Genomic DNA, 25,747 nt, shown 5'->3' on the forward strand with positions numbered 1-25,747 from the left:
CGCATAAATTTGAGATTAAAAAAAACATAAAATTGAATTGATTTTAGCTTCGTCTCTTTCCGTATTAGGGTATAATCCCATTCATTACTTTGTCTATGTTTTATTAGGAATTACTTTCGTAATGAATTTTTGAATTACTTTGTTTATCGTCTCCTTTAGTTTGTTTTTAAATTTTATCTTATTTGTTGAAATGAATTTCTTGTAGCACACAATAATGAAGTCAGTTAACTTGAGTAAACTATGTATGGAGGAAAATGATTCTACTTTGAAGCAGGTTATTCATTGTAATCACGAAATTTTGTTGCATTTGAAGACATCTTGGACTTCAAGTAATCCTGGTAGAAGGTATTGGGCATGTCCTTATTATGGGGTAAATATCAAATTTTGCATTTTCTCTTGTTATTTCAACAAAATTGATTAAGAGAAATGAGGTTAATTCATTCTTTATTTGTCACCATTGAAGGGTCCAAGATCTTGCGACTTTTGCCGTTGGAGGGATTCAGAAGACATTGATCTGAGGTCCAAATATGTGATTCCTAAACTAATTGAAAAACTAGGTGAGCTTGAGAATTTAGTTGAGTCTTGTCGTTTCAATGAAGTTGAGAAATTGATTGGATTGAGCAAATCAATCAAGGAAGGTTCAGAAGAAGTTGACAAGCCTAAAGAATCCAAACACGATGATAATGAGATTAATATGAAATTGGAGAAGTTGGAAGAAGAGATTCAAAAGATCAAGGAGAAAGAAAAAATTGGAGACGAATAGCTGAAGGAAGGACTAGAGACAATACTCACTTCTTTGTTGTATCTTTTTGTTGTATGTTAGTAATAGCTTTAAGCTATTTGGTTGGGATGCTCTATATGAAAAATGGTTCAATGAGGTTACCTTAGCACTAGGTTGTTGTTATATGATGTGTTGCAAATTATTGTGTTGAATAGTGCAACTTCTTTTGTATTTGAATTCTCTTATATATGAAGAAGAGAAAGGTTGTTAGATGAAATGAATCATGTTTGTTTATCTTTTGTAATGGTGCAGCTTATACTTTTTTTTTTTATGTTTGTTTGAGTATTTATTGTTAAATTGATTGCATTTGAATCATTTAGTAGCCAAAAAATAAGTGCAGACAATAAATTGCAATTTGAAACTGCAAAATGTCAAAATACTACAGGCATAACACAATAGAAATGCAGTCACAACTGCTGATATTTCAACAAAAACATTAGCAAAAAAAATGCAGTCACAACTACTGATATTTCAACAGAAACATTAGCTAAAAAAATACAGTCACAGCTACTGATATTTCAACAGAAATATTAGCCAAAAATATAGTCACTACTGCATCATTATTTTCAAAACATGTCAAATTAGTGCAGTCACAGCTGCATAGTTGAAGTCACCACAATTGAACTACTAGCTAAGTTAAAATCACTACTGTTTCATTACACACCATCCATACACAAAGAGAAAAACATAATCAGGCTTCTACTGAAAAGTTGTTGAACTTGTTTGACTTAGATGATTCAGTTTAACAACATTTGACCTTGTCCTAATTCTTTTCTGTGCTCCTATGTCTTCAAGTCCTTGTTGGATCACAACTTTCTTTCCTTTCTATTTCACACCTGAGGTTGATTTGTGATGTCCAAGATTTTCAGTCACTATGGAGGAGTTCATAGGCATTTTAGGCTGACAAAAATAAAAGAGAAAAAATTTAACTAAAGACTTGAAAAAGGTTTACTTTAAACTAGACAAATATAATTAAGAAATTTTAACTTACATTGAGGATTTTAAAACCACTCTCTGTAAGAAGCACCCCTATTCCAACCATCCTAGGTCTTTTATAAGCTGTCTGTCTACCTTTGCTAGCACCAGTGACACCATCTCCTCTTGATGTACCAGTACAACCAATAACAACTCCTTTACCTCTACCAACTCCACCAACAACTGCAACACCAGCTCCACTAACAACTGCAACACCAGCTCCTCTACCTCTACCAATAGCACTATCAATAACACAAGTTGCAGTTTTTTTCCTCTATCAACACCCATAGTAGCAACAGTTGTTGTAGGTGATCCTCTTCCTCTACCAATAGTTGCTGCTACTGCAGCAGCCTGCAACACATAAGAAAAAATATAATGAGAGTAAAAAATAAAAGAAAATAAAAAAGAATTAAAATACTAGTAAATTACAAGTCAAATGTTACCTTTGTAGATCCTTTTGGTCTTCCTCTTCCTCTATTTGTGCTTGGCGCTGCAGAAGAAGAACCCATACTAGTTCTAGTGGAACTTGAATTCAATGGACAACTCCTTTTATTATGATCCTTGTTGTGATATGTGCTGCAGGTCATCTCAACATCTCTCTTTGACAACTTTCCAGTCCTGTTTTTATTTTGTTCTTTTTTTCTAGATTTATCGAGTCTGCCTGGAAGCTTTCTTATTGTAGGTGCTATAACAGAAAGATTGGTTGACTTGAGCCACATTTTTATATCAGTAACAGGCTGAATGAAGTAACTATAAGTCTTGAGGTAAGTTTCCTTGGTATACCAATGTGCAACATAGTTAATGGGTTCTAGCTTTCTAAAGTGTAGTGCAGTTATGGCATGACAACAAGGTATACCTTTTAACATCTAAGACCTACATGTACAAGTATTATCCCTCAAATTCACTATAAAAGTATTTCTCCATCTATCCTTAACTTCAAAACCAAATTCACTATTCCACTTTAGAGTATACTTCATTGATTTTGATGTGTTATCTTGCAACACTTTTAGTGCTATAGGAGAAATATCAGTTATCCATGTTTCTGAAAACTGTCTCAACTATACTATTCTTCTCATCACCTTAACCCTTATTTCCTCAAGCATTGATATGATAGTCTTGTATCTTGCCCCTAGTATCTATGAGCTAAAGCTTTCAGCTATGTTGTTATCAACACTATCACAGTAACTGTGATATTTGAAGTAAACCTTAGACCATCTTTCTATGTTGTACCACAGAAGATCTCCACAAATTTTATCTCCTAACAACTCCATATGATCAAAATTTCTTCTTAATTCTTTCTCATATGTAGATTTGACACACTTCCAAAATAGTTTCTTCTTTCAATACCTCTCCAATCCTTAGACTAGTTGGCTAGAATATGTCTAGCACATATTTTCTGTTCTGCATTTGGCAGTAAATCTGAAATTGCACTGTCAAGACCCTTGAACAAAATAAAATATATCAGTTGACATAAGTATAAAAAAGGTACAAAATAAAAAATTCAGAAAATGAATAAGAGAAAATAAATGAGGTTACCTTCTGCATATCACTAATAGTAGTCACTGCAGACCCATCTCCCAGCTCAAGATCATTCCTCACAAGTCTAACAAACCATCTCCAAGTGAATTTATTTTCAACTTCAATCACTGCCTAGGCTAGTGGTAGTATCTTGTTATTCCGATCCTTACAAACAGCCACAAGTAATTGACCCTTACAAACACCTTTAAAAAAACAACCATCAAACCCAATACATCTGCTGGCACCAGCTTTGAATGCTCTCTTCAAAGCATCAAAACATATGTAAAATGATTGGAACTGTTTTCTTCCACCTTCAAAAGTTTCTTCACTAAGACTTAATACATATATACTACCTAGATTGGTCTTTAAAAGCTCATCCCTATAATCCAAAATTCTTTTGAACTTTTCTACATGATCACCCATAATTTGCTGCAACATAATATTTCTAGCTTTTCTTGCTACAGTCCTCCCTATATACACCTCCAAATCATTTTTTACTAACTCTTGAAACTGACAAACTCAAATTCCAGGTTCTGATGTGATTCTGTCCCTGTACCTTTCTGTCAAGTACTTAGAATTCACCAATTTGTTCTTTGTTGTGGCATTACGCTTGAGGATTGGAATGTACTTCTTAACTTGAAAATCTGTAGTCCTAGAATCAGTGCTTGCAAACAACAACCATGGACAACCATCTACACACTTTACTCTCACCTTTTTGGTTTATTCACAAACTTATCTAGTTTTACATGTTCTTGAACAACATATGTAGTAAGAGCTTTTCTAAACTCTCCAACATTTGCAAAACAAAGTCCAAGCTCCCAAACTATTAATTTACAATTAGGATCAAACAAAATCCTCTTATAATTTATATTTGCTCTCCTTGCTTTTTCTTCTCTTCTAGCAGGTTGTTCAACCTCAACATCCCCATAACTATCCTCATCAGAATCTATTTCAAAACTTACCTCATCATCTGAATCAATAGATAGCTCATCTCCAGCTATTTATCCTCTAGACTATTTTTCTTATTGGATAAAATCTCATCATATCCCACATCAAATCCCTTTTTACCTAAACTAACACCTTTTGCTCTAGGCTCTTGTTTTTTTTCTCTTTTTGGTTTCATCTGATCTTTTTTTTTTAGCAGCCCTCTTTTATTCCTTCAAAATCTTTACCTCCCCATGAACATCACTACCATACTCATCATCTTCACCTTCATCAAAGAAATCATAATAATCTAATTTTTCACTAACATCAGTTTCACTTTCCCAATCTGATGGAATGACTAGGATATCTGCTGCAGTAACAAAAGCAGTGTCACCTAAATTTTGATTAATACTAGCAGAAACACCACCTAAATCCTCACCAGTAGCTGAAATACCATTTACACCACCTAAATCATCACTCCTACCACTACCACCACCACCACCACCTAAGTCCTCACCCCTAGAAGCAACACTATCAGCACCAAAGTCCCCACCAACAGCAAAAAAATCACTACCACAACCAGCTAAGTACTCACCCCTAGCAGCACCACCATTGTCACCCAAGTCCCCACCAATAGTAGAAACACCATCACCACCTAAGTCCTCGCCTCTAGCAGCAACACTAACATCACCAAAGTCTCTACCACGAGCAAAAAAATAACTACCATCCCTACCTAAGTTCTCACCCCTAGCAGTAACACCGCCGTCACCTAAGTCCCTACCAATAGCAGAAACACCACCACCACAACCATCTAAGTCCTTACTAATAAAAGAAACATCACCACCACCACCTAGTTCTTCACTCCTAGTAGTACCACCACCGCTCAAGTTTTCAGTAAAAGTAGGTTCATGAGATATTGCAGCTTCTACAAAGTTCTCTTCAAAACCTAAATTATCACAGTTTCCTAAGTCTTTACTTAACTCTTTATCAAAAGTAGAACAAGATTCTCCTCCCACATGGGGGTCATATTCAATAGATGGGACCACATCAGCCTCATCAACAAAATATGTCAAATATAACTCAACAACATATCCATTTTTAAGTTGAGGTAAAATACCCAAAATGTCCCTATCATATGTTACTATTACTAATTTTTTTATTTTGGGAGGTCTGAGATAAACAATACACGAGGAACAATTATACCCAATTTTCTTCACGATATCAATAAATTCAAAGTAAGAAAGTCTATCTACATCCACATCGAAACAGTCAGTAACAGTACCTCCATGATACTTAATACGGGATTTTTGTTGTAATTTGCCTCCATGGTGAAACCTCAATGTAGCATACACAAAATTCATGGTTAATTTGAAGAAAAAAATACGAGCTTAGAATTTATTCATGGTAAAAACCCTAATATCAAAGTAAAACAACCCTAATAATCACCTAAGTAGTCAACTTTCGTCATGGAGCAACACAAAAATCATAAAAAGGCACAAAAATAACCTAATTTGAAGTGAAATCGAGTGAAATCGGGTGAAATCGAGAGGTTTTAGAGAGAGAGAAAAGTGAAATGGGTTATTATATAGGTTTTGGGGTATTTGATAAGAGTGGGTGGGGTTATAAATGAGAATGGGTTGGGTTATAACATCAACTAATCAAAGGGTGTGTGCTTAACAACACCCAGTCTTGACTTGGGTTAGGCTATTAAGAGGTTGAAATAATTCACTTTAAAGATATTAAGGGAGTAAATAAACGAAAGTTAAGTTTAAGTGCTAACGTGAGTTGGAAGGACAAGTTCAGGGGAAAAAGATGTCTTTTCTCTTTACTTTATTAACCCCATATAATTTCAGAATATTTTGTATATGTATGTAACCAAATTTTGTTAAGTTTAAATCCATACGAAATTCTGATTATATTAAATTCAAAATATATTAATGTCAAGAAAATATTGTGGATTAATATAATTAAATTAATTAGTTAAGTCTAAACATATATGAATTTAATTAAAGTTCAACCTCAGTTGGGTTAGACCATTAATTTGGGCTACAAATGACTAAGCCCACTTTAGCAAGCCCAAGATGTCATCATATTAATTTGAGCTACAAATGACTAAGCCCACTTTAGCAAACCCAAGATGTCATCATAATCTAGAGGCCCAATTTGGCGCCGCGTGTTGAATGACATGACATGTTCAGTCAAGTGAATGAGCCAATGAGACCATGCCACATGCCAAAATGATGCAGCAGGCCTAGTGAATTAAAAATCCATAAAAAGGTGTCATGACACTTAAATCAGATAGGTCAAAGAAAGTTCATATTTATCAAGATCATGTCACTTAAATCTGATTGGTCAAAGAAAGTTCATATTTATCATGACTCTTTACTTCCTACATCTATAAATAGGGGCCTTATAATTCAGAAAAAAGACACCAAGAAGTCTAGCAAGAAGCAAGAGAGAGCTCATGGATCAAACGCAACAGATTTCTCTATAAATTTAAGAATTCAAGATCAATTCATCAATCTTTAAGATTCAAGAACAAGATCAAGCTTCAAGATCAAGACTTCAAGATTCAAGAAAAAGCTCAAAGGCCCTTGAATTCAAGTACAAGTCGAGATCAAGTTCATCAAATCCGCAAATCAAGATTCAAGATCAAGCTACAAAGCCCTTGGATTTAAGCACAAGTCAAGATCAAATCCATCAAGTTCACCAATAAAGTTCAAGTTCAAGATCAAGCTCGAAGCCCCTTGAATTTGTAGTTGAAAAGGTAAATAAGGGGATTCATAGATATTGTAACACATATTGAAATCGATAAATTGATTGTTACAATATTTTTCTTATTATTTTCTCTCAAGGAACAAATTCTGGCATGCCTAGTGGGACGATCTCTACCTATAATTTAAAGATTAAGAACACTGAAATGACTTCCAAGAAGATCAACTCTCAATTAACTGCTTCCAAGGCCACTAATTTAAAGTTCTCTGCTGAAGTATAAAGCATCCTTGGTGTTACTTTCGGAAGCTTGGGAGCTGTCACAAGGAGCAAGGACAATATGTTAGGACAACAAATACATCCAATGTCATTCGCGCCAACTTCAATTTTTGGATCTTTAACTCCAAAAAGAATAAAATCCAATGTAAGTGCTTCAGAAGGAGAAAACAACATGACAAAAACACTTAAGAAGACTCTTGCTCTACTTGAGCTCTCTGGTTTGAATACTTTGGTACAAAGAGCGATGGTTGTTTAACAAATGCGTCATCTCCACTTACACCACATAAGCTGAGCACTTCAAAGATCAACTTATATGATAATTCATCATACTCTCCAATATCTCTAGTGATTTTGAAAGAAATGGTGACTGATGCCTCGTCTATGGAGGAGCAGCTGGCAAATTTGACAAAGGCAATTAAGGGTCTGACCAAATATATTCAGAATCAAGATGCTCAAATTGATAAGATAGTGGATAGAATGGAAGGCCTGATAGATAGAGAGTCTATCTATGCACCTGGAAAAGCTCCAAAAGTTCATGAGACAGAACATCCTGTAAAATAAACACCACCGACTAAAGAGGTATAAGTTTCTTCTAAAGGAATGATCCCGATTGAGCAATTGAAGAAATTCATTGAAGGTACCCTCAAAGACAAGTATAATGTTGTCACCAAGTATTTCCTTGCGTATGCCAAGCCCTACACTGCGAGGATTACCAGTATCAAAATGCCTGTCAGCTATCAAACCCCTAAATTTCAATAATTTGAGGGAAAAGAGAATCCAAAACAATATGTCGCGCACTTTGTTGAGACATATAATAATGTTAGAACTTACTGTGACTATATTTTCAAACAGTTTATTCATTCCCTAAAGGAAAATGCCTTTGATTGGTATACAAACCTTGAGCCTAACTCCATCGATATTTGGGAGCAATTGGAGCATGAGTTCCTGAATCACTTTTATAGCACAAGGCATACAGTGAGCATGGTAGAGATCACAAATACTCGGCAAAGAAAGAACGACACAACCATCGACTTTATCAATTAATGGAGATATGCAAGCCTAAACTACAACGAATAGGCTCAACAAAGCTTCCGAATAGAGATGTGCATCCAAGGAATACAACGGGAGTTTCTCTATATTTTGCAAAAAATTAAACCAAAATCCTTTAAAGAGTTAGCTATCCACACTTACGATATGTAGTTGAGTATTTCTTCTGCTGGAAAGGGAGTAACGCCTATCCATGACCCTAGAAGGGGAAAGGATAAGCAGGAATTCAAAATATGGGGCAAGTTTGTCCCTAAAAATGATAACAAAGAATCCATGAATGTCGACGCGTCTCCTGTGAAGGTCACCACGAAGGTGAGAAAAAAACAAAGTGTGAAGACGACTTCTCAAGCATGTCCAAATCAAAAGTTAACTTTAAAGGAGATACAAGAAAAAGAATACCCCTTCCTTGATTCAGATGTGGCCGAGACTTTTGATGAGCTTCTTGAGCATAAGCTCATTGATCTACCAGAGCTGAAATGGTTCGATGAAGCTGGAAGGACCAATGACCCAAATTATTGCAAGTATAATAGGCTTGTAGGTCACCCTTTGGAAAATTATTTTGTCTTTAAGGACAAAGTCATGCAATTAGAAAATGAGAAGAAGATCTTTCTCGATGATTAGATGTCCAGTTCTCATCAAATCCCTATCACTTTTGGCTAGCTCGATTTGGTTTAAATATGTGTCAAAGGGCATAATAAGAAACTGTTAGAGTATGAAAAGTCTTCAATTAACAAAGGTGATAATGAAGGTTGAACTCTGATGACTAGACGCAGACATAAGAAAACGAGTCTGCGGAAGAATTCATCTGAACAACCAACTAGAAGGAGAATGGTGAAGAAACTAAGGAAATAAAATTTGGTTGAACATCCAAAAAAGACGAGGGTAACAAAGCTTCACCACCAAAAAACACAGTTTCTAGTAATATTGGAAGAATTCTTACCAAGTTGATTTTGTACGAAGACTGCCCGAGTCAATCTTGAGGCATCTTATTTTAATACTGTCAAAGAGGGGGCAAATGGTGATCTACCCATAGAAGTTCCTTCATTTTCTGAAAATCTTGCTGAAACTCTTGGTGAAGAGGCACATATATGTGATACAAAAATCACATTTATAAATAATGATATTCTTCTTGGAGGATCCCTACACAACCATCCCTTGTATATGCTAGGAAAGAAGATAAATATAATCTTGATTGATGAGGGATTCACAGTCAACATCCTGCTTATCTGCACAATGAAGGAACTTGGAATCACTACTAACGAACTGGAAGAAAGCCGTATAATGATCCAAGGCTTCAACCAAGGGGGCTAGAGGGCCATGGGATCTGTCAAGTTGGGGATTCGTATTGATGATTTTCAATAAAATGCATTGATGCATGTGATCGATGCCAAAAATTTATACAATATATTGCTTGGTAGGCCTTGGGTGCACGAGAACAAAATTATCTCATCCTCTTACTTTTAATGCATAAAGTACCTCAAAGGTGGAGTGGAAAGAAAGATAGTAGTCGATGATAAGCCTTTTACTGAAGCTGAATCATACTTTACTAACGCAAACTTCTACTTGAAAAACTATGTCGTGAATGAGAAAATGGTTGATGATGTAACCAAGACCAAGTGTAATGATCTTGCATCCAAGAAGGTCTTGGTGATTGTTGATAAAGCTGCCACTAAGAAGCCTCTCTCCACTTCGAATAAAGAAAGTATCGCACCTACAAAAAAGAAGGGAACTCCTGTTATTCGCTACGTACCAAAGGTAAAGAAAGAGAAATATCACCCATTTGATGCCTATGATAATGAGCTAAAGGGGCTAACTTTACCTATCAGGAAGATTGATGCAATAAATCCATCCTCAAGGCTACCTGGAGTGTCTGTGGCTCAAAATCCGCTGCAAGATATGACACTCCCTACGAAGTGTACAAAAGAGGTGCACGATAATAAATGTCAATCCTTCTTCTTGGATCTTCTGGAAGTATCCCATAACACAAATAGTCAATGATAGATTGTCGCCAATCTTCCTTTATAGCTTCAGATAAGACAACGAGGTATTCAACCTTATTTTCTATATTTTCATCCTCATTCTATGGTGGTACTACCCACTGTTGGCAAATAGTAACTCGTGTCTGATTTAAAAGAGTTAGGGTTGAGACCAAAGCAGCTAGGGCATCAACTTGCTTGTTTTCTTTTCTTGGCACATGATGGCGGGTTACTTCTCCAAGCCATCCCATCAACTTTTGTACATAATCATGATATGGTCGTAGCTCAGGCTTTCTGACTTCATAGCTTCACAAAAGCTGCTTGATCACCAATTGGGAGTCACCAAAGACTTGCAATTATAGTTTCTTTATGTCGACAGTCATCTCAAGTCCAAGTATTAGCGCTTGATATTTAACAACATTATTAGACCAATGATTTGTTAAGGTAAAGGAATATGGGATGACCTCTTCTTGTGGAGTGACAAACACTATGCCAGCACCAGCTCCATCTCGATATGTAGTGCCATCAAAGTAAATTTTCCATGGGGATCCAATTTTAACAACCATTGCATCTTCATCAGGGAGCTCATCAGTCAGTTTTCAATCATCGGGTATTGGGTGGTCTGCTAAGAAGTCTGCCAATACTTGTCCTTTTACAACTTTTTGAGGGATGTACACGATCTCAAGCTGTTGAAATTAGAGGTACCACCTTACAAGTCGGTCACTAAGGACTAGTTTTAACATTACAAACTTGATGGGATTTGACCTAGACACAAGATAAAGAACATGAGCTTAAAAGTAGTGTTTCATATTTTGGATTAAGAAAACCAATGCCAAACATAACTTTTCAATTGGAGAATACTTCATCTTATTTGGTGTCATCATTCTGCTCAAATAGTAAAGAGAGTTTTCTTTGCCTTCACTATTCTCTTGAGCCAATAGTTCTCCAACTGACCTTTCTTGTGCTGTGTTATAGAGTATCAATGGTTTTCCAGGTATGGGTGCTGCAAGAACTGAAGGTCTCATTAAGTATGATTTTATACTCTCAAAGGCCCTGCTACAAGCCTGGTCCCATTCAAAAGAGGTATCCTTCTTCATGAGATGGCTAAAATGGTTGACATTTTTTGTCCAGGTTTAAGATAAACCTTCTTAAATATGCTAGCCTTCCTTGTAGACTTTTTAACTCATGAATGTTTCGAGGCTCGGGCATTTTTAAAATTGCATCGACCTTGGCTTGATCAATTTCAATTCCTAGGTATTGTACAATGAAGCCAAGAAACTTTTTAGAAGTAACTTCAAAGGCACACTTCAATGGATTTATCCTAAGTTGATATCTTCAAAGTAACTCAAACACCATTCTTAGGTCCTTTAAGTGGTCGTCTCTCTTTCTTGACTTCACCACTAGATCATCCATGCAACATTTAATTTTTTTATGGAGCCGATAGTCAAATATATTTTGCATAGCCCTTTGATAAGTGGCGCCAACTTTCATCAAACTAAAATACATCACCTTGTAGCAATAAATACCTTTGGGTGTACAAAATATAGTGAGTTCTTTATCTTTTGGTGCCATGCAGATTTCGTTGTAGCTGGATGAACCATCCATGAATGACATTGCCTCATAACCAGTGGTGGTATCAATCATTAAGTTTGGTCTGGGGATTGGAAAGTCATCCTTAGGGTAGGCATTGTTGAAATCCCAAAAGTTGATATAAACTCGAATTTGGCCATTCTTATTTTGTACTGAAATAATACTTGAAATCTATGTAGGATATTTGACTTTTCAAATAAAGATAACTTCAATGAGTTTGTTAACTTCATTTTTAATCAATGGAACCAAATCTGGCCTAAAGTGCCTTTGGGCTTGCTTAATAGGATGAGCCCCGTTCTTGACCGTCAACTGATGGACTGGTACTTTTGGATCTAAGCCAGACATTTCCTTATAATTCCAATCGAAGACATCCATATATTCTTTGAGTATGTCCATATACACAATTTCTTCCTCTATCTCTAGAAAAGCACTCTGGTAAGTTGGTAATGGGTCTTTATTGGTTCCAAGATTAACTTTCTTCAAGGGATCTATTGTGGTCTTCACTCCTTCTTCAAGTTGCGATGGAGCATCTACAGCGTCTTCCTCCTCTTCAGAATCATCGTCGTTGATGGATATGTGGTAACTCCCAAAAGTATCCTCTATCTCATTATCAACCTTTATTTGAGATGAGACATCATTCCTATTTTAGGTTGTAATATGATATGATGATCCAACACTCTCTTTATCTTCCTTAGGTTTCTTGGTAAACCACTGTATGAGCCTTAGCTTTTAACACCTTATTTCATGAAACCACCAGTTCTGTCTGTTGCCTCATTCTAGAAGGAATCAAACTTTGGAACTCCTTCAAGATTTTTAGTGAGGAGTGCATCATCATGCTTTGATGACTTCTCTGACGCTTGTTGTTTTTTTCTTATTTAGAGGACCCAACCTCTCGAACACAGAAGTCCTTGCAGTTGATTCTCCAAGTCGGTCAAAGACAGAAGGCCTTTTTTAAGATACAATAGACTCCTTTTCTACAGTGATTTATTTACTAACCGCTCTTCATATGGAGATGCGAATTGGAGGTGGCTACGTGTATCCTAGGCCTTCACGTGCTTGCCTAGTTGTACCTTCCGACAGAATTTTTCCCAACCTTGATGTATCATTAGGATTATATCCAAACTTTACAAATAACTTGTATGTATTTGGACCGAAGCCCTCTTTTGTACGCTCCATAGGGAGTGTCATATCTTGGGATAGATTTTGAGCCACAGACTATTCAGGTTGCCTTGAGGATGGATTTATTGTGTCAATCTTCCTGATGGTAAAGTTAGCCCCTTTAGCACATTATATTAGGCATCATATGAGTGATCTTTCTCTTTATTTACCTTTGGTACATAGAGAAGAACAGGAGTTGCCTTTTTTTCATAGGTGCAACACTTTCTTTATTCAAAGTGGAGAGAGGCTTCTTGGTGAAAACTTTTTCAATAATCACCGCGATTTTCTTGGATGCAAGATCATTGCACTTGGTCTTGGTGACATCATCAACCTTTTTCTCATTAAAGACATAGTTCTTCAAGTAAAATTTTGCATCGGTAAAGTGTGATTCAGCTTTAATGAATGGCTTATCATCGGCTACTATCTTTCTTTCCACATTGCCTTTGAGGTAATTTATGCATTGATAATAAAAGGATGAGATAATTTTATTCTCGTGCACCCAAGGCCTACCAAGTAATATATTATATGAAGTTTTGGTATCGATCATAGGCATCACTGCATTTGATTAAAAATCATCTATACGAATCCATCTGAAGTTGTAAAGGAAGATTGTCGACAACCTATCATTGACTATTTGTGTTATGGGATACTTCTAGAAGATCCAAAGAGAAGGACTGACGTTCGTCGTCGTGCACCTCGCTTTCTTTACTATAAAGATACGCTATATAGAAGATCGTTTGAAGGAGTACTCTTGCAATGTCTAAGAGAGTAAGAAGCAAGTTAAGCTCTGCAAGAAAACCACTCGGGAGTTTATGGATCACATCAATCTGGACCGAAGCTCCATTTTCATATTAAAATAATAGGATATTATTGGCCAATGATGGTGAAAGATTGTTTGGACTATGCTAGAAAATGCAAAGCTTGCAAATTCTATGCAAATTTCATACATCAACCTCTAGAGGTACTACACCCAACTGTAGTATCTTGGCCGTTCAATGCTTGGGGAATGGATGTTGTTGGTCCACTACTAAAATCTTTTGGTGGACACTTATACATCTTGGTCGTGACAGATTACTTCTCAAAATGGGCTGAAACTATTGCAAACTTCATCCGAGTGAATCTCATATACCATTTTGGAATTCCTCAGTACATAATAACTGACAATGGAAAGCCATTTAATAAAAAGCTGATGAATAAAATCTGTCATCTCTTTGGTTTCAAGAAGAGCAAGTCTTCGCCAATGGTCTAGCTGAAGCATTCAATAAGACTTTATGTAACTTGTTGATGAAAGTCATCTCCAAATCCAAATGAGACTGGCATGAACGAATGGAAGAAGCTTTATGGGCGTATAGGACAACTTACCATACACCGACGTAAGCAACCCCATACTCACTCTCTTTTGGAGTTGAAGCATTCCGGCCACTTGTGCATCAAATACCTTCTTTGAGTCTGACTATTCAAGAAGGGCTCACCAATAAAGAAAATGATAAGTTGTGTCTTGCGCATTTAGAAGCTCTTGATGATAAACGGATGGAGGTTCAACAAAATCTTGAATATTATCAAGCACGGCTATCTCATTCTTTCAACAAAAGGGTTCGGTTGAGGTGCTTCCAAGTTGGAGATTAAGTCCTTGTAGTAAGAAGGCCCATTATTACTTCTCGTAAGTTTGGGGGAAAATTCACCCCCGAAGTGGGATGAACTATATGTCATACAAGATGTATATTCAAATGGTTCTTACAATCTTGTCGATACAGATGGCGTGAGGATTGGCCCCATCAAGCCAAGTTCTTGAAGAAGTATTATCCTTGAAGGGAGAAAAAACTCCTTAAGGTACGAGTATAAACTGCATGTCCATTCCTGGCCCGCAAGAGTATAAACTATGTATAGCTCAAAAAAAATATCTGCTAGGTTGAAAACCTCGAAAGAGGTGGCCTAGGTAAAAGTTAGTACACAAAAAAAATACTCACCCAGAACTACGTTGTGACTTGATCCTCTCCATTGAGATACGTAGGCATTTAGAATTTTATTCTGAGTTCAGTTACATGAGTGTCAAAAAAAATATATGTCCCTGCTTGATCCGCTGTATGAATGTCAAGCCTGCATGAATCTCAATTAAGTATTAGACTTATGCCAAATACTTGTGGCTTAATGGGGGCAACCCACCAAGAATAAAAGAAGTTCTTTTAATAGGATTTGGTATACCCAAAGCATGTAGTTTGGAGCATAGATCTGCCAACCATGCAATTATCAAGTTTGCAAGTCAAAAACCTTAATCTTTAAGGCTTCCAAACTGAAGTTTCAAGTCTAAACCAGTTGTGAGACAAAGAAGTGAAGCCAATAGTCAACAAATTTAAAGAGAAAGCCAGAGTTTAGTACTACAACATAAGCACATCAAAATAAGCAAGCAATTCATGAAATTAAAATTCAAAAGGAATATTAAGGGAAATATACAATATAAAGAGGAGCTTCTATTACAACTAATAGATTCAACTACTCAATAAAAGGCTAAAATAAAGCGACAAGAAAGTTTGAAGAAAAGGAAATATCTCCTAAGTCTAATCTAGACCTAACTTGTAATTAATTACGTTTTGGCGCATAGCTTCCAGATGCTCTTTCTTTTGATCTACACCATTCGATAAGTATGTGCCAAAACTTGTATCGAATTCCTTAGCTACAACATAAGCCTAGGCCCAGCAGACTCGACTTTTGAATCACACTCCATTAACTGGTCGGTATGCAAGTTTGTGGCCTTCTTTTAAGAACCTATTTTCCATGACAAACTGGTCTTCGGTAAAAAACCCTAATTCTGATTAGTCATTCAAGTTGTTCTCTCTTCAAGTGTTGGATCATCATCATGCAAATATTGCAACTCCACTTTACAATGTGGGTCTTCGTATAACTTTAGGAGAGATATATTGGGGAGCCGTGATGATACTTGAGGCAGAGTACCATCACATTCCTAGGTATTGGGAGTGGACAGAAGATATACTTGGTAGGAGCCAAGAAACTCTGAGTAAGGTATAGATTTATGATGTCATTTATGCATTACTTTTTACTTATGGTCGTAACTCAGACATATTTGAAGAATTCTATGAAGCTTGGTGCCCCAAGACAAATACATTTCTCACATATATCGGAGAATTATCTATTTCTTTATGGGATTTGCATGTTCTTAGAGGCTTGCCAATTCGGGGTATTCTTTATGAAGAAGTAGTGTCTGAGGCCAAAGAACTTACAGAATTAGATGCAAAAAAGGTAAGGTATGTTTCTTGAACTTGTGATTACTTATTTGCGGCTTTCATAAACTTCAAGGTGCTATCCAAGAAGTATCATTCAATGATTGGATAACATTCTGGTTCAAAAAACCTTTAAAGTACGACCCTGCTCCACCAAGGCAGGAAAAGAAATTTGCTCGCCCTGAATTGACACATACCCCTAGCGGGGTTTTGCCTGATACACTAAGATGGTCACATACTGAAGAAAAGGTATTTTCTGAGCTTGGGGTGAATCGTGAAAAAATGATGACACATATTTGGCAGTTTTCTTATCTTATTGGTTGTGTGCTTTTGTTTTTCCAAGTACAGAAGGTGACTTCATTAGCCCTAGGACTTTCAAGATATCATGCATGATGAAGAGTGGGTGGATGGTCGGTCTTGTAATATCGGTATTGGCTAGCATTTATAGTGGACTAAATAAGATATCTTCTTCAATGCAGCTTAATCAAATCAAGGTTTGTTTTCCTATTCACTATGTGTAAGGTTGGATTGCTCATTATTTCAGGACCCATTATCCATTTGCTAGTGGGCCGTTACCACTATGATAATATACTCCGGAGAGGGAGGTGCAAAAATATTTTAACAAAAATAATGCAAGAAAGTGTATCCATAGTGGGGAGAACGTGGTTTGGACTTCTACCATGTAGGACAAAATACACCCTTACTTTTATGTGGATACATGAGAATGCCCCAGCATTGGAGACGAGTTACTTTTCGAGTATTCGTTTCAGCTATCTCACACTTAGATGTAAAAACTCATTTATCATTGAGCCATATAGTCCACACCACTTCAGTCGACAATTTGGATTTTATGAGAATATTTTAGGCATTATGAAGAATGACATTCGCACTGCCTCTTTAGAAAAAAGGCTAACATTTTGGAGGATTTGCATATTGAGCCGATCATCTTCACGAGCAACTTTTCCTTCAATTTTGCCTGATGTAGGTGAGTTTTTCAAAACTGACTATCAGAATTGGTGGAAAAAGACTCATGGGGATTTCCTTGATCATCACCTATTAAATTTGATGAATATTGCTGGGTGGACTTCCGCCACACATTTGGGGAATTCTGATGAAGTACCTATAAATAAGGACCTTATTACTGATGTTCCTTCTTTTCAGATGCTAGGCTGCCAAATCAATATCAAAATGAGAGATATCACATATCTCAGGTAGTATACAAGGGCAAAACTTCTACTTAAACTACTCATGTCTCTAAAAGGTTGTTCCAAGATGAAAGTGAGAGCAGTAGTAGAGATCATTGTTGGAAAAGAGTAAAGATACATTTCGACGATGCGAGAGGTACTAGTCCACCGGTGATTGAAATTCATGATGACATGAATAATCCTTTGAGGACTATATCAACTCTTATCGAGGAGGTATGGTTAAGACATCTATTTCATTGAGTGTATCTTAATGACCCCTGTTTTTTTTCTTATGCAGCCAACTAATATTATAGCCTAATAGCGTGAAGGGTCACATAATAGTGATGAGTCTGTATCTTGCCCAAATCTGATGGAACCACCTTCTACAACTAAAATGGGAGAAGGGCCAACTTCTGTTTCTTGTAACAAGGTTAAAGCAACCTTGGATTCTGACATCCGCAAGCCCTCATTAACTGTTATATTGGTGTTTGATGGAAAGAAGGTTGTCCTAGATTCTAAAAAAACTGTATCTCCTCTCTTTGGAATGTAATTCAAGGCAAGCTTTCTTAGTGCGATGTTGATTGAACTTATTCTCTTGACGATGAAGTACAAGTAATTATCAAGGAGATGGATTATAAGGACATAGATATTTCCCCATTGACAAAGTTGTTGCAAGACTTCTTTGACCTTGCTACTTCATATGACCAAACAAGATAAATGCTTCATGATATAAATGAGGAAGCCGTAAGAGCATAATTATTATTTTTAGTAGGGGAACGTCTCTCAAATTCCATGCTTGAAGAGGATGAGAAGGTTAGAGCAACATCCTCCATTCAACAATCACTACGGAATATGAAGAAGAATATAAAATAATTGTGTAGAAAGGCATAGGTTTTAGAAAGTCTTTTAGCGGTCGCTGAGAACGAAGCCAGAGAAGTAAGTCTAGAGGCTTTTGTTGTAGCCAAGGAACTAGATCCAAATTTTGACACAGACTTATCAAATGATGTAGATTAGAAGAAAGAGAGTCTGGAAGCTATGTGCCAAGACTTAATCAATTACAAGTTATGTCTAGATTAGACTTAGGAGATGTTTCCTTTTCTTCAAACTTTCTTGTCACTTTATTTTAGCCTTTTATTGAGTAGTTGGATATATTAGTTGTAATAGAAACTCCTCTTTATATTGCTCATTTCCCTTAAATTCCCTTTGAATTTCAACTTCACGAATTGCTTGCTTATTTTGATGTGCTTATGTTGTAGTATTAAACTCTAGCTTTCTCTTCAAACTTGTGGACTAGTACCTCCTCAAAGGATTATTTGTGTCATTACGAATTTCAATCAACGATAGACTAGTACCTTTTGCATCATTGAAATATACCGTTACTCTTTTCCAGCATCAGTCTCTACTACTACTCTCACTTTTATCTTGGGTCAACCTTTTAGAGATATGAGTAGTTTGAGTAGGATTTTTACCCTCGTATACCACCGTAGGCGTGTGAGATCTCTCATTTTTATGTTGATTTAGTAGTTTGGCATCTGAAGGAGGAACATCAGTAATAAGGGACTCATTTATAGGTACTTCATTAGACTTCCCCAGATGTGTGGCGATAGTCAACCCAACAATATTCATCAAAGTCTATAGGTGATGATCATGGAAATCTCCATGAGTCTTTTTCCACCAAGTTTGATAGTCGGTTCCGAAGAACTTACCTACATTAGGCAAAGTGAAAGGAAAAATTGCTATTGAGGATGATTGGCTCAATGTGCAAATCCTCCAAAATGTTATCCTTTTTTCTAAAGAGACAGTGAGAATGTCATTTTCATGATGCCCAAAATATTTTGATAAAATACAAACTGTCGACTGCAGCGGTGTGGACTATATGGCTCAATGATAAATGAGTTTCTGCATCTAAGTGTGAGATAGCTGAAATGAATACTTATAAAGTAGCTCATCTCCAATGCTGGGGCATTCTTATGCATCCACATAAAAGTAAGGGTGCATTTTGTCCTGTATGGTAGAAGTCCAAACCATGTTCTTCCCAATATGGATACACTTTCTTGCATCATTTTTGTCAAAATATTTTGCACCGCCCTCTCCGGAGTATTTAATCATAGTGGGAACATACGTCCCACTAGCAAACGGATAATGGGTCCTGAAATAGTGAGTAATCCAACCATACACATAGTGAATAGGAAAACAAACCTCGATTTGATCAAGTTGTGCTGAAGAAAATATCTTGTTTAGTCCACTATAAATGCTAGCCAGTACCATTATTTCAAGGACGACCATCCGCCCACTCACCATCATACATGTCATCTTCAAAGCCCCAAGGCAAATGAAGTCACCTTCCGTACTTGGAAAAAACAACCACACAACCAACAAAACAAGAAAGCTGCCAAATATGTGTCATCTTTTTTGTCACAATTCACCCCAAGCTCAGAAAATACCTTTTCTTCTGCATGTGACCATATTAGTGTATCAGGCAAAACCCCGCTAAGGTTGTGTGCCAATTCACGGTGAGCAAATTTCTTTTCCTACCTTGGTGGAGAAGGGTCATACTTTGAAGGTTTCTTGCACCTGAATGTTATATAATCGCTGAATGATACTTCTTGGCTAGCATCTCGAAGGTTATGAAAGGCCGCAAATAAGTACTCACAAGTTTGAAAAACATACCTTACCTTTTTTGCATCTAATCCTGAAAATTCTTTGGACTCGGGTACTACTTCTTCATAAAGAATATCCTGAATTGGAAAGCCTCCAAGAACATGCAAATCTCATACAGAAATAGATAATTTTTCAACAGATGTGAGAAGTGTATTTGTCTTGGGGCACCAAGCTTCACAGAATGCTTGAAATATGTCTGAGTTACAGTCATAAGTAAAAAGTGATGCATAAACTGCATCATAAATCTGTACCTTACTCAGAGTTACTTGGCTCCTACCAAGTATATCTTCTGCCCACTCCTAATACCCAGGAATGTGATATTACTCTCCCTCAAGTGTCATCGCAGCTCCCAACGTATATCTTCTAAGGTTATACGATGATCCAAGCTTCGAAGTGGAGTTGTGATATTTGCATTATGATGATCCAACACTTGAAGAGAGAACAACTTAAATGACTGATAGGAATTAGGGGTTTGTACTGAAGACCAGTTCATCATGGAAAATGGGTTCTTGAAAGATGGCCACGAACTTGCATACCGACCAGTTAATGGAGTGTAAGTCAAAAGTCGAGTCTGCTGGGCCCCATTTTCAATTTTAACTACAAGATACTTGGATCTAGTGGAGGAGGAGGTATAGTCTCTGAAAATCTCCATCTCTTCAAACTGCAAAGGAAAGAAAAAGGGTTAAATCTATGGCGTAAAACAATAGGTACAAAAGAATCTTGACTAAGTCATCCCTATGCGCCGTAAGATTATCATAAAGTTACCTTTTCTTATGGCGGAGATGAGTAGTCATCCCTATGCGCCGCAAGATTACCATAAAATTATTCTTTCTTATGGCGGGGACGAAAGCCATCCCTATGCACTATAAGATTACCATAAAGTTATCTTTTTTTATGGTGGAGATGAGTAATCAGTCCTATGCACCGTAAGATTACCATAAAGTTACCTTTTCTCATGGCGTGGATGAGTAGTCATCCCTATGCGCCGTAAGATTACCATAAAGTTACTTTTTCTTATGATGGGGAGGAGTAGCCGTTCCTATGTGCCGTAAGATTACCATAAAGTTACCTTTTCTTATGGCGGGTATGAGTAGCCTTCCCTATGCGCCGTAAGATTACTATAAATTTACCTTTTCTTATGGAGGGGACGAGTAACCATCCCTATGCGCCGTAGGATTACTATAAAATTACCTTTTCTTATGGTGGGGATAAGTAGTCGTCTCTATGCACCGTAAGATTACCATAAAATTACCTTTTCTTATGGCAGGGCCGAATATCCATCCCTATGCACCATAAGATTACTGTAAAATTACCTTTTCTTAGGGCAGTGATGAGTAGCCATCCCTGTGCACCGTAAGATTACCTTCTAGGATTACCTTACTAATGGTAGGGAAAGAATATTTATCCCTTTGCATCATAATACTATATCCTTTACATAAAATGTGTTATCTTGAGAAAGAGCTTGTAGTTCACCTAATAAAAAAGAATAAGAAGAAAGAAAAAGGGGAACGAGAGCGAAAAAAAGGAATGCTCACCTAAATATAGCGAGTATATCGATCAGCAAAGATGGATCAAATTACACCCTTGAGTTTGCTTTCCTATCAAAAGTGTTGTAAATATTAGAGTTCTCTTTCCAATGGAAAAGGACGCTCATAATTTCAACTTTCCCACGCCTAGATATGATTTATCTCGTGAAGCCACGCAAACCTGAAATTGAAAACGTATCAACATGTAGAGGCAACTTCAAAAAATTATCTAGGATAATTATGAAGGTGATAAATCATGAATTTTAGATATGTTATATATTTTCAAATCTAGTTTCAAAAAAATTAAGAGGTTCATGATTTCATCGCTGCTACTTTGAGATATAAAGTTTCAACATGGACGCGCAAATCTGGAATTTTTAGCATGACAGAATTTAAAGTCAAATTCAAAATTTTGTATAAAATAATTCTGAAAGTTTTAAATCATAAATTTTGTATATGTTATAATTTTTCAAGTCTAGTTTCAGAAAAATCAAGCGGTTCATAATTTCAACACTCCTACTTTGAGCTATGGAAGTTTTAGTAAAAATGCGCAGATCTAAAATTTTCAGCATGACAAAATTTAAAGTCAACTTCAAAATTTTGTCTAAAATAATGCTGCAGGTATTAAATCATGAATTTTAGATATATTATATGTATTTGAGTATAGGTTTCATAAAAAATTAAGATCCTTATGATTTCATCATTCCTACACCGAGATATGAAAATTTTAATAGAGGTACGCATATCTAAAATTTTCAGCATGATAAAATTCAGGGCTAACCTCAAAAAATTATCAAGAATTATATTGAAAGAATTTAATGTTGAATTTTGGATATGTTGTAGATCTAGAAGTCTAGTTTCTAGAATATGAAATGGTTTATGATTTCAATGTTCCTACAATGAGATATGAATTTTCTACCACTAACATGCTTGGAAATTCCAAAATTGATACTGAAAAAGTGAGAACCATCCTTTTATAGAGTTGTAGGATGGATGTTTCATTCTCTAATACAGATTCAAATTGGAGATTGTTCCTTCTTCTATACAAATTCAAATGAGAAGAATTCCCATCTCCAATACAAATTCAAATTGAAAGAGTTTCCATCTCCAATATAAATTTAAATTGGAGGTTATTTTCTTCTCCCATACAAATTCAAATTAGGAGTTGTTGTTTTCTTCTCCAATATAAATCCAAATTGGAAGAATTTTATTCCTAGTTAAGTAAGACAGTAAAATATTTTTCAAAATCTAGTTGAAATTGAATATCATGCCTAAATAATCATACTTCAAGTCTAGTCTCTAAAGTATACACTCGTTCAGCCTTGAAGTAGGGGGCAATTTTTATGTAACGAAATTTTGTTAAATTTAAATCCGTACGAAATTTGAATTATATTAAATTCAAAATATATTAATCTCAAAAAAATATTGCGGATTAATATAAGAATAAATTACACAAATCCCATACTTAAGAGACTATATTACCTAATATCCCTTACTTTTTTAAAATTTACATAAAATTTCAATTTTCAACTTTACTCTTGATACATATCAACAAAACCCCACATCCTATTTTTACTCCACCATTAACTCATTCAAGCTATTTTTTTTCAAAGATTTCCTTCCCTAAAATATCTCCTTAATTATCAATAATTAAATTATCTTCCTTCCTGATTTTTTCTCTTCCATTAACGCTTAAATCATCTTCCTTCCTGATTTTTTCTCCTCCATTAACGCATGCAACTTTTTTTTTCCTTTCCTAAAATCTCTCCCATATTTTTAAAAAATATCTATTGATACATATATAAATTTATTTATTTATTTATACATGTTTATTATTTTAATGGTGATTCATATGAATGATAAATATGATATCAATATATGGGTATTATGGTGATTCATACGATAGATACATTTTGTATGATTTTAACGAGTGATACATATGATATTAATGGGTGATACATATTGTATTATGGTGATTCATACGGTAGATACAATTATTTATTTCAATTTGGGTGATTCATATGATATTAATGGGTGATATATATGGTATTATGGTAATTCATATGGTAGATACAATTATTTATTTCAATTATTGGGTGATTCATATATACGGTAGATACAATTATTTATTTCAATTATTAGGTGATTCATATGATATTAATGGGTGATATATATGGTATTATGGTGATTCATATGGTAGATACAATAATTTATTTCAATTATTGGGTGATTCATATGTTATTAATGAAAGGTAATGGTGTAGTCAGTACAGGAAACAAAAGTAGTAATATTAAAAAAAAGACTAAAAGCAGAATTGAAACATAATTAAAATTAAATCTAAGAAAATAAGACTAAAGTTAAAGACGATATTAAAGATGGGAAAAGAGAAAAAAGATGAAAAAAACATATCTTTCATAATTAAAGAAGAAAAAAGAGAAACATAATTAAAACACCTAAATTAAATCTAAAAAAAAGAGAAAAATTAGATATATTTCCTTAAATAAAAGAATACAATGAATAAAAGAGAATCTATTATTTCCTTAAATAAATATCATTGTCAATTTCAAATGTATCAATTTTTTATATGTATCACCTTATAACATATGTATCACCATTTCAAAAATCGGGATAAAATATAATTAACAAAATAGTCGGGATTTTATGTAATATCACTTCAAGATTCAGGAATTTATGTAAGTTACCCAAAATATAATTGAATTAATTAGTTAAGTCCAAACATATATGGATTTAATGTCCAACCTCAATTGGGTTAGACCATTAATTTGGGCTACAAATGACTAAGTCCACTTTAGCAAGCCCAAGATATCATCGTACAAGTTTGGGCTATAAATGACTAAGCCCACTTTAGCAAACCCAAGATGGCATCATAATCTAGAGGCCAAATTTGATGTCACGTGTCGAATGACGTAGCATGCCCAGTCAAGTGAAGGAGCTAATGAGACCATGCCACATGCCAAAATGATGTAGCAGGCCTAGTGAATTAAAAATTCATAAAAAGGTGTCATGTCACTTAAATCTGATTGGTCAAAGGAAGTTCATATTTATTAAGACCATGTCACTTAAATATGATTGGTCAAAGAAATTTCATATTTATCATGACTCTTTACTTTCAACAACCTATTTTAGAAAAAAGACAATAACAAGTCTAGCAAAAAGCAAGAGAGAGCTCGTGAATCAAACACAAAAGATTTCTCTACAAATTCAAGAATTCAAGATTAGATCATCAAGCTTCAAGATAATGACTTCAAGATTCAAAAAAAAGCTGAAGCTTCAAGATCAAGACTTCAAGATTCAAGAACAAGCTCAAAGGCCTTTGAATTCAAGTACAAGTCGAGATCAACTGTTACAACTTGCAAACAGTGACAAATACAACAAATGAACAAGCTTTGGAGGTTTCTGAAGATGCAAAAGCATTAAATGTATTTGAGATGGCTACTGTTGAGGTGATTATATCAGACCCACATCACAAGCATGTTGAGGAAGATCGGGTTTACTTGACAATTTTTTTTTAAAGTTAGTCATGAAGGACTATTCAATTAGGGAGAAGTTTCAAACGCGAAGTAAAAGGTCAAGTAAGAAAACGTACATACATTCTATATCACTTTGATCTTGTTTAATATTAGTTTTGACATGTATTTTGAATGTATTCAATCATGTTTGATGCAGTTATACATTATTTTACAAATCAAGAAACAACGAGTTTTTAATGCGTGCATCGGACATGGGAGAATCTAGAATGTTTAGAATAAGAGAATTCATACCTCAACATACTTGCCCAGTGAAGGACAAGATCTATCCAAAGGTGCGTGGTACTAGTATGTTGATGGGTGGTATAGTTAAACAGAAATTCAAAAACCACAAATGAAAATACAGTGCGACAGAAATAAAAAATGACATGAAGGAAGAGTTTGGTATGGATTTGACATACACTTTATGTTAGAGGGCCAGGAAAAGAGCGTTAGAAGAGTTGAGGGGTAAGCCAGCAGCATCTTACGGAAAACTGCCATCATACTTATATGTACTAATACTACCTATCCGGAGTCAAATATAAGAATTAAGAAGACAGATAATAATGCGTTCTTGTATGTATTTATCGCTCTACATGCATTCATTAAAGGATTCGATCATTGTAGACCAGTCGTAGTTGTTAATGCTAATC

General features: G+C 35.5%; 1 protein-coding gene across 1 annotated transcript; it reads left to right on the forward strand.

The window, feature by feature from the left end:
• Nucleotides 1–244: 244 nt before the first annotated feature.
• On the forward strand, nt 245–763 carry LOC124896822. The gene is made up of 2 exons (XM_047408663.1): nt 245–370; nt 464–763. The coding sequence occupies exons 1-2, from the start codon at nt 245–247 to the stop codon at nt 761–763; spliced, it is 426 nt and encodes a 141-aa protein (XP_047264619.1).
• The last annotated feature ends 24,984 nt before the right edge of the window (nt 764–25,747 follow it).

The sequence above is a fragment of the Capsicum annuum genome, chromosome 3, assembly GCF_002878395.1.
Source record: "Capsicum annuum cultivar UCD-10X-F1 chromosome 3, UCD10Xv1.1, whole genome shotgun sequence".
Taxonomy (NCBI): Eukaryota; Viridiplantae; Streptophyta; class Magnoliopsida; order Solanales; family Solanaceae; genus Capsicum; species Capsicum annuum.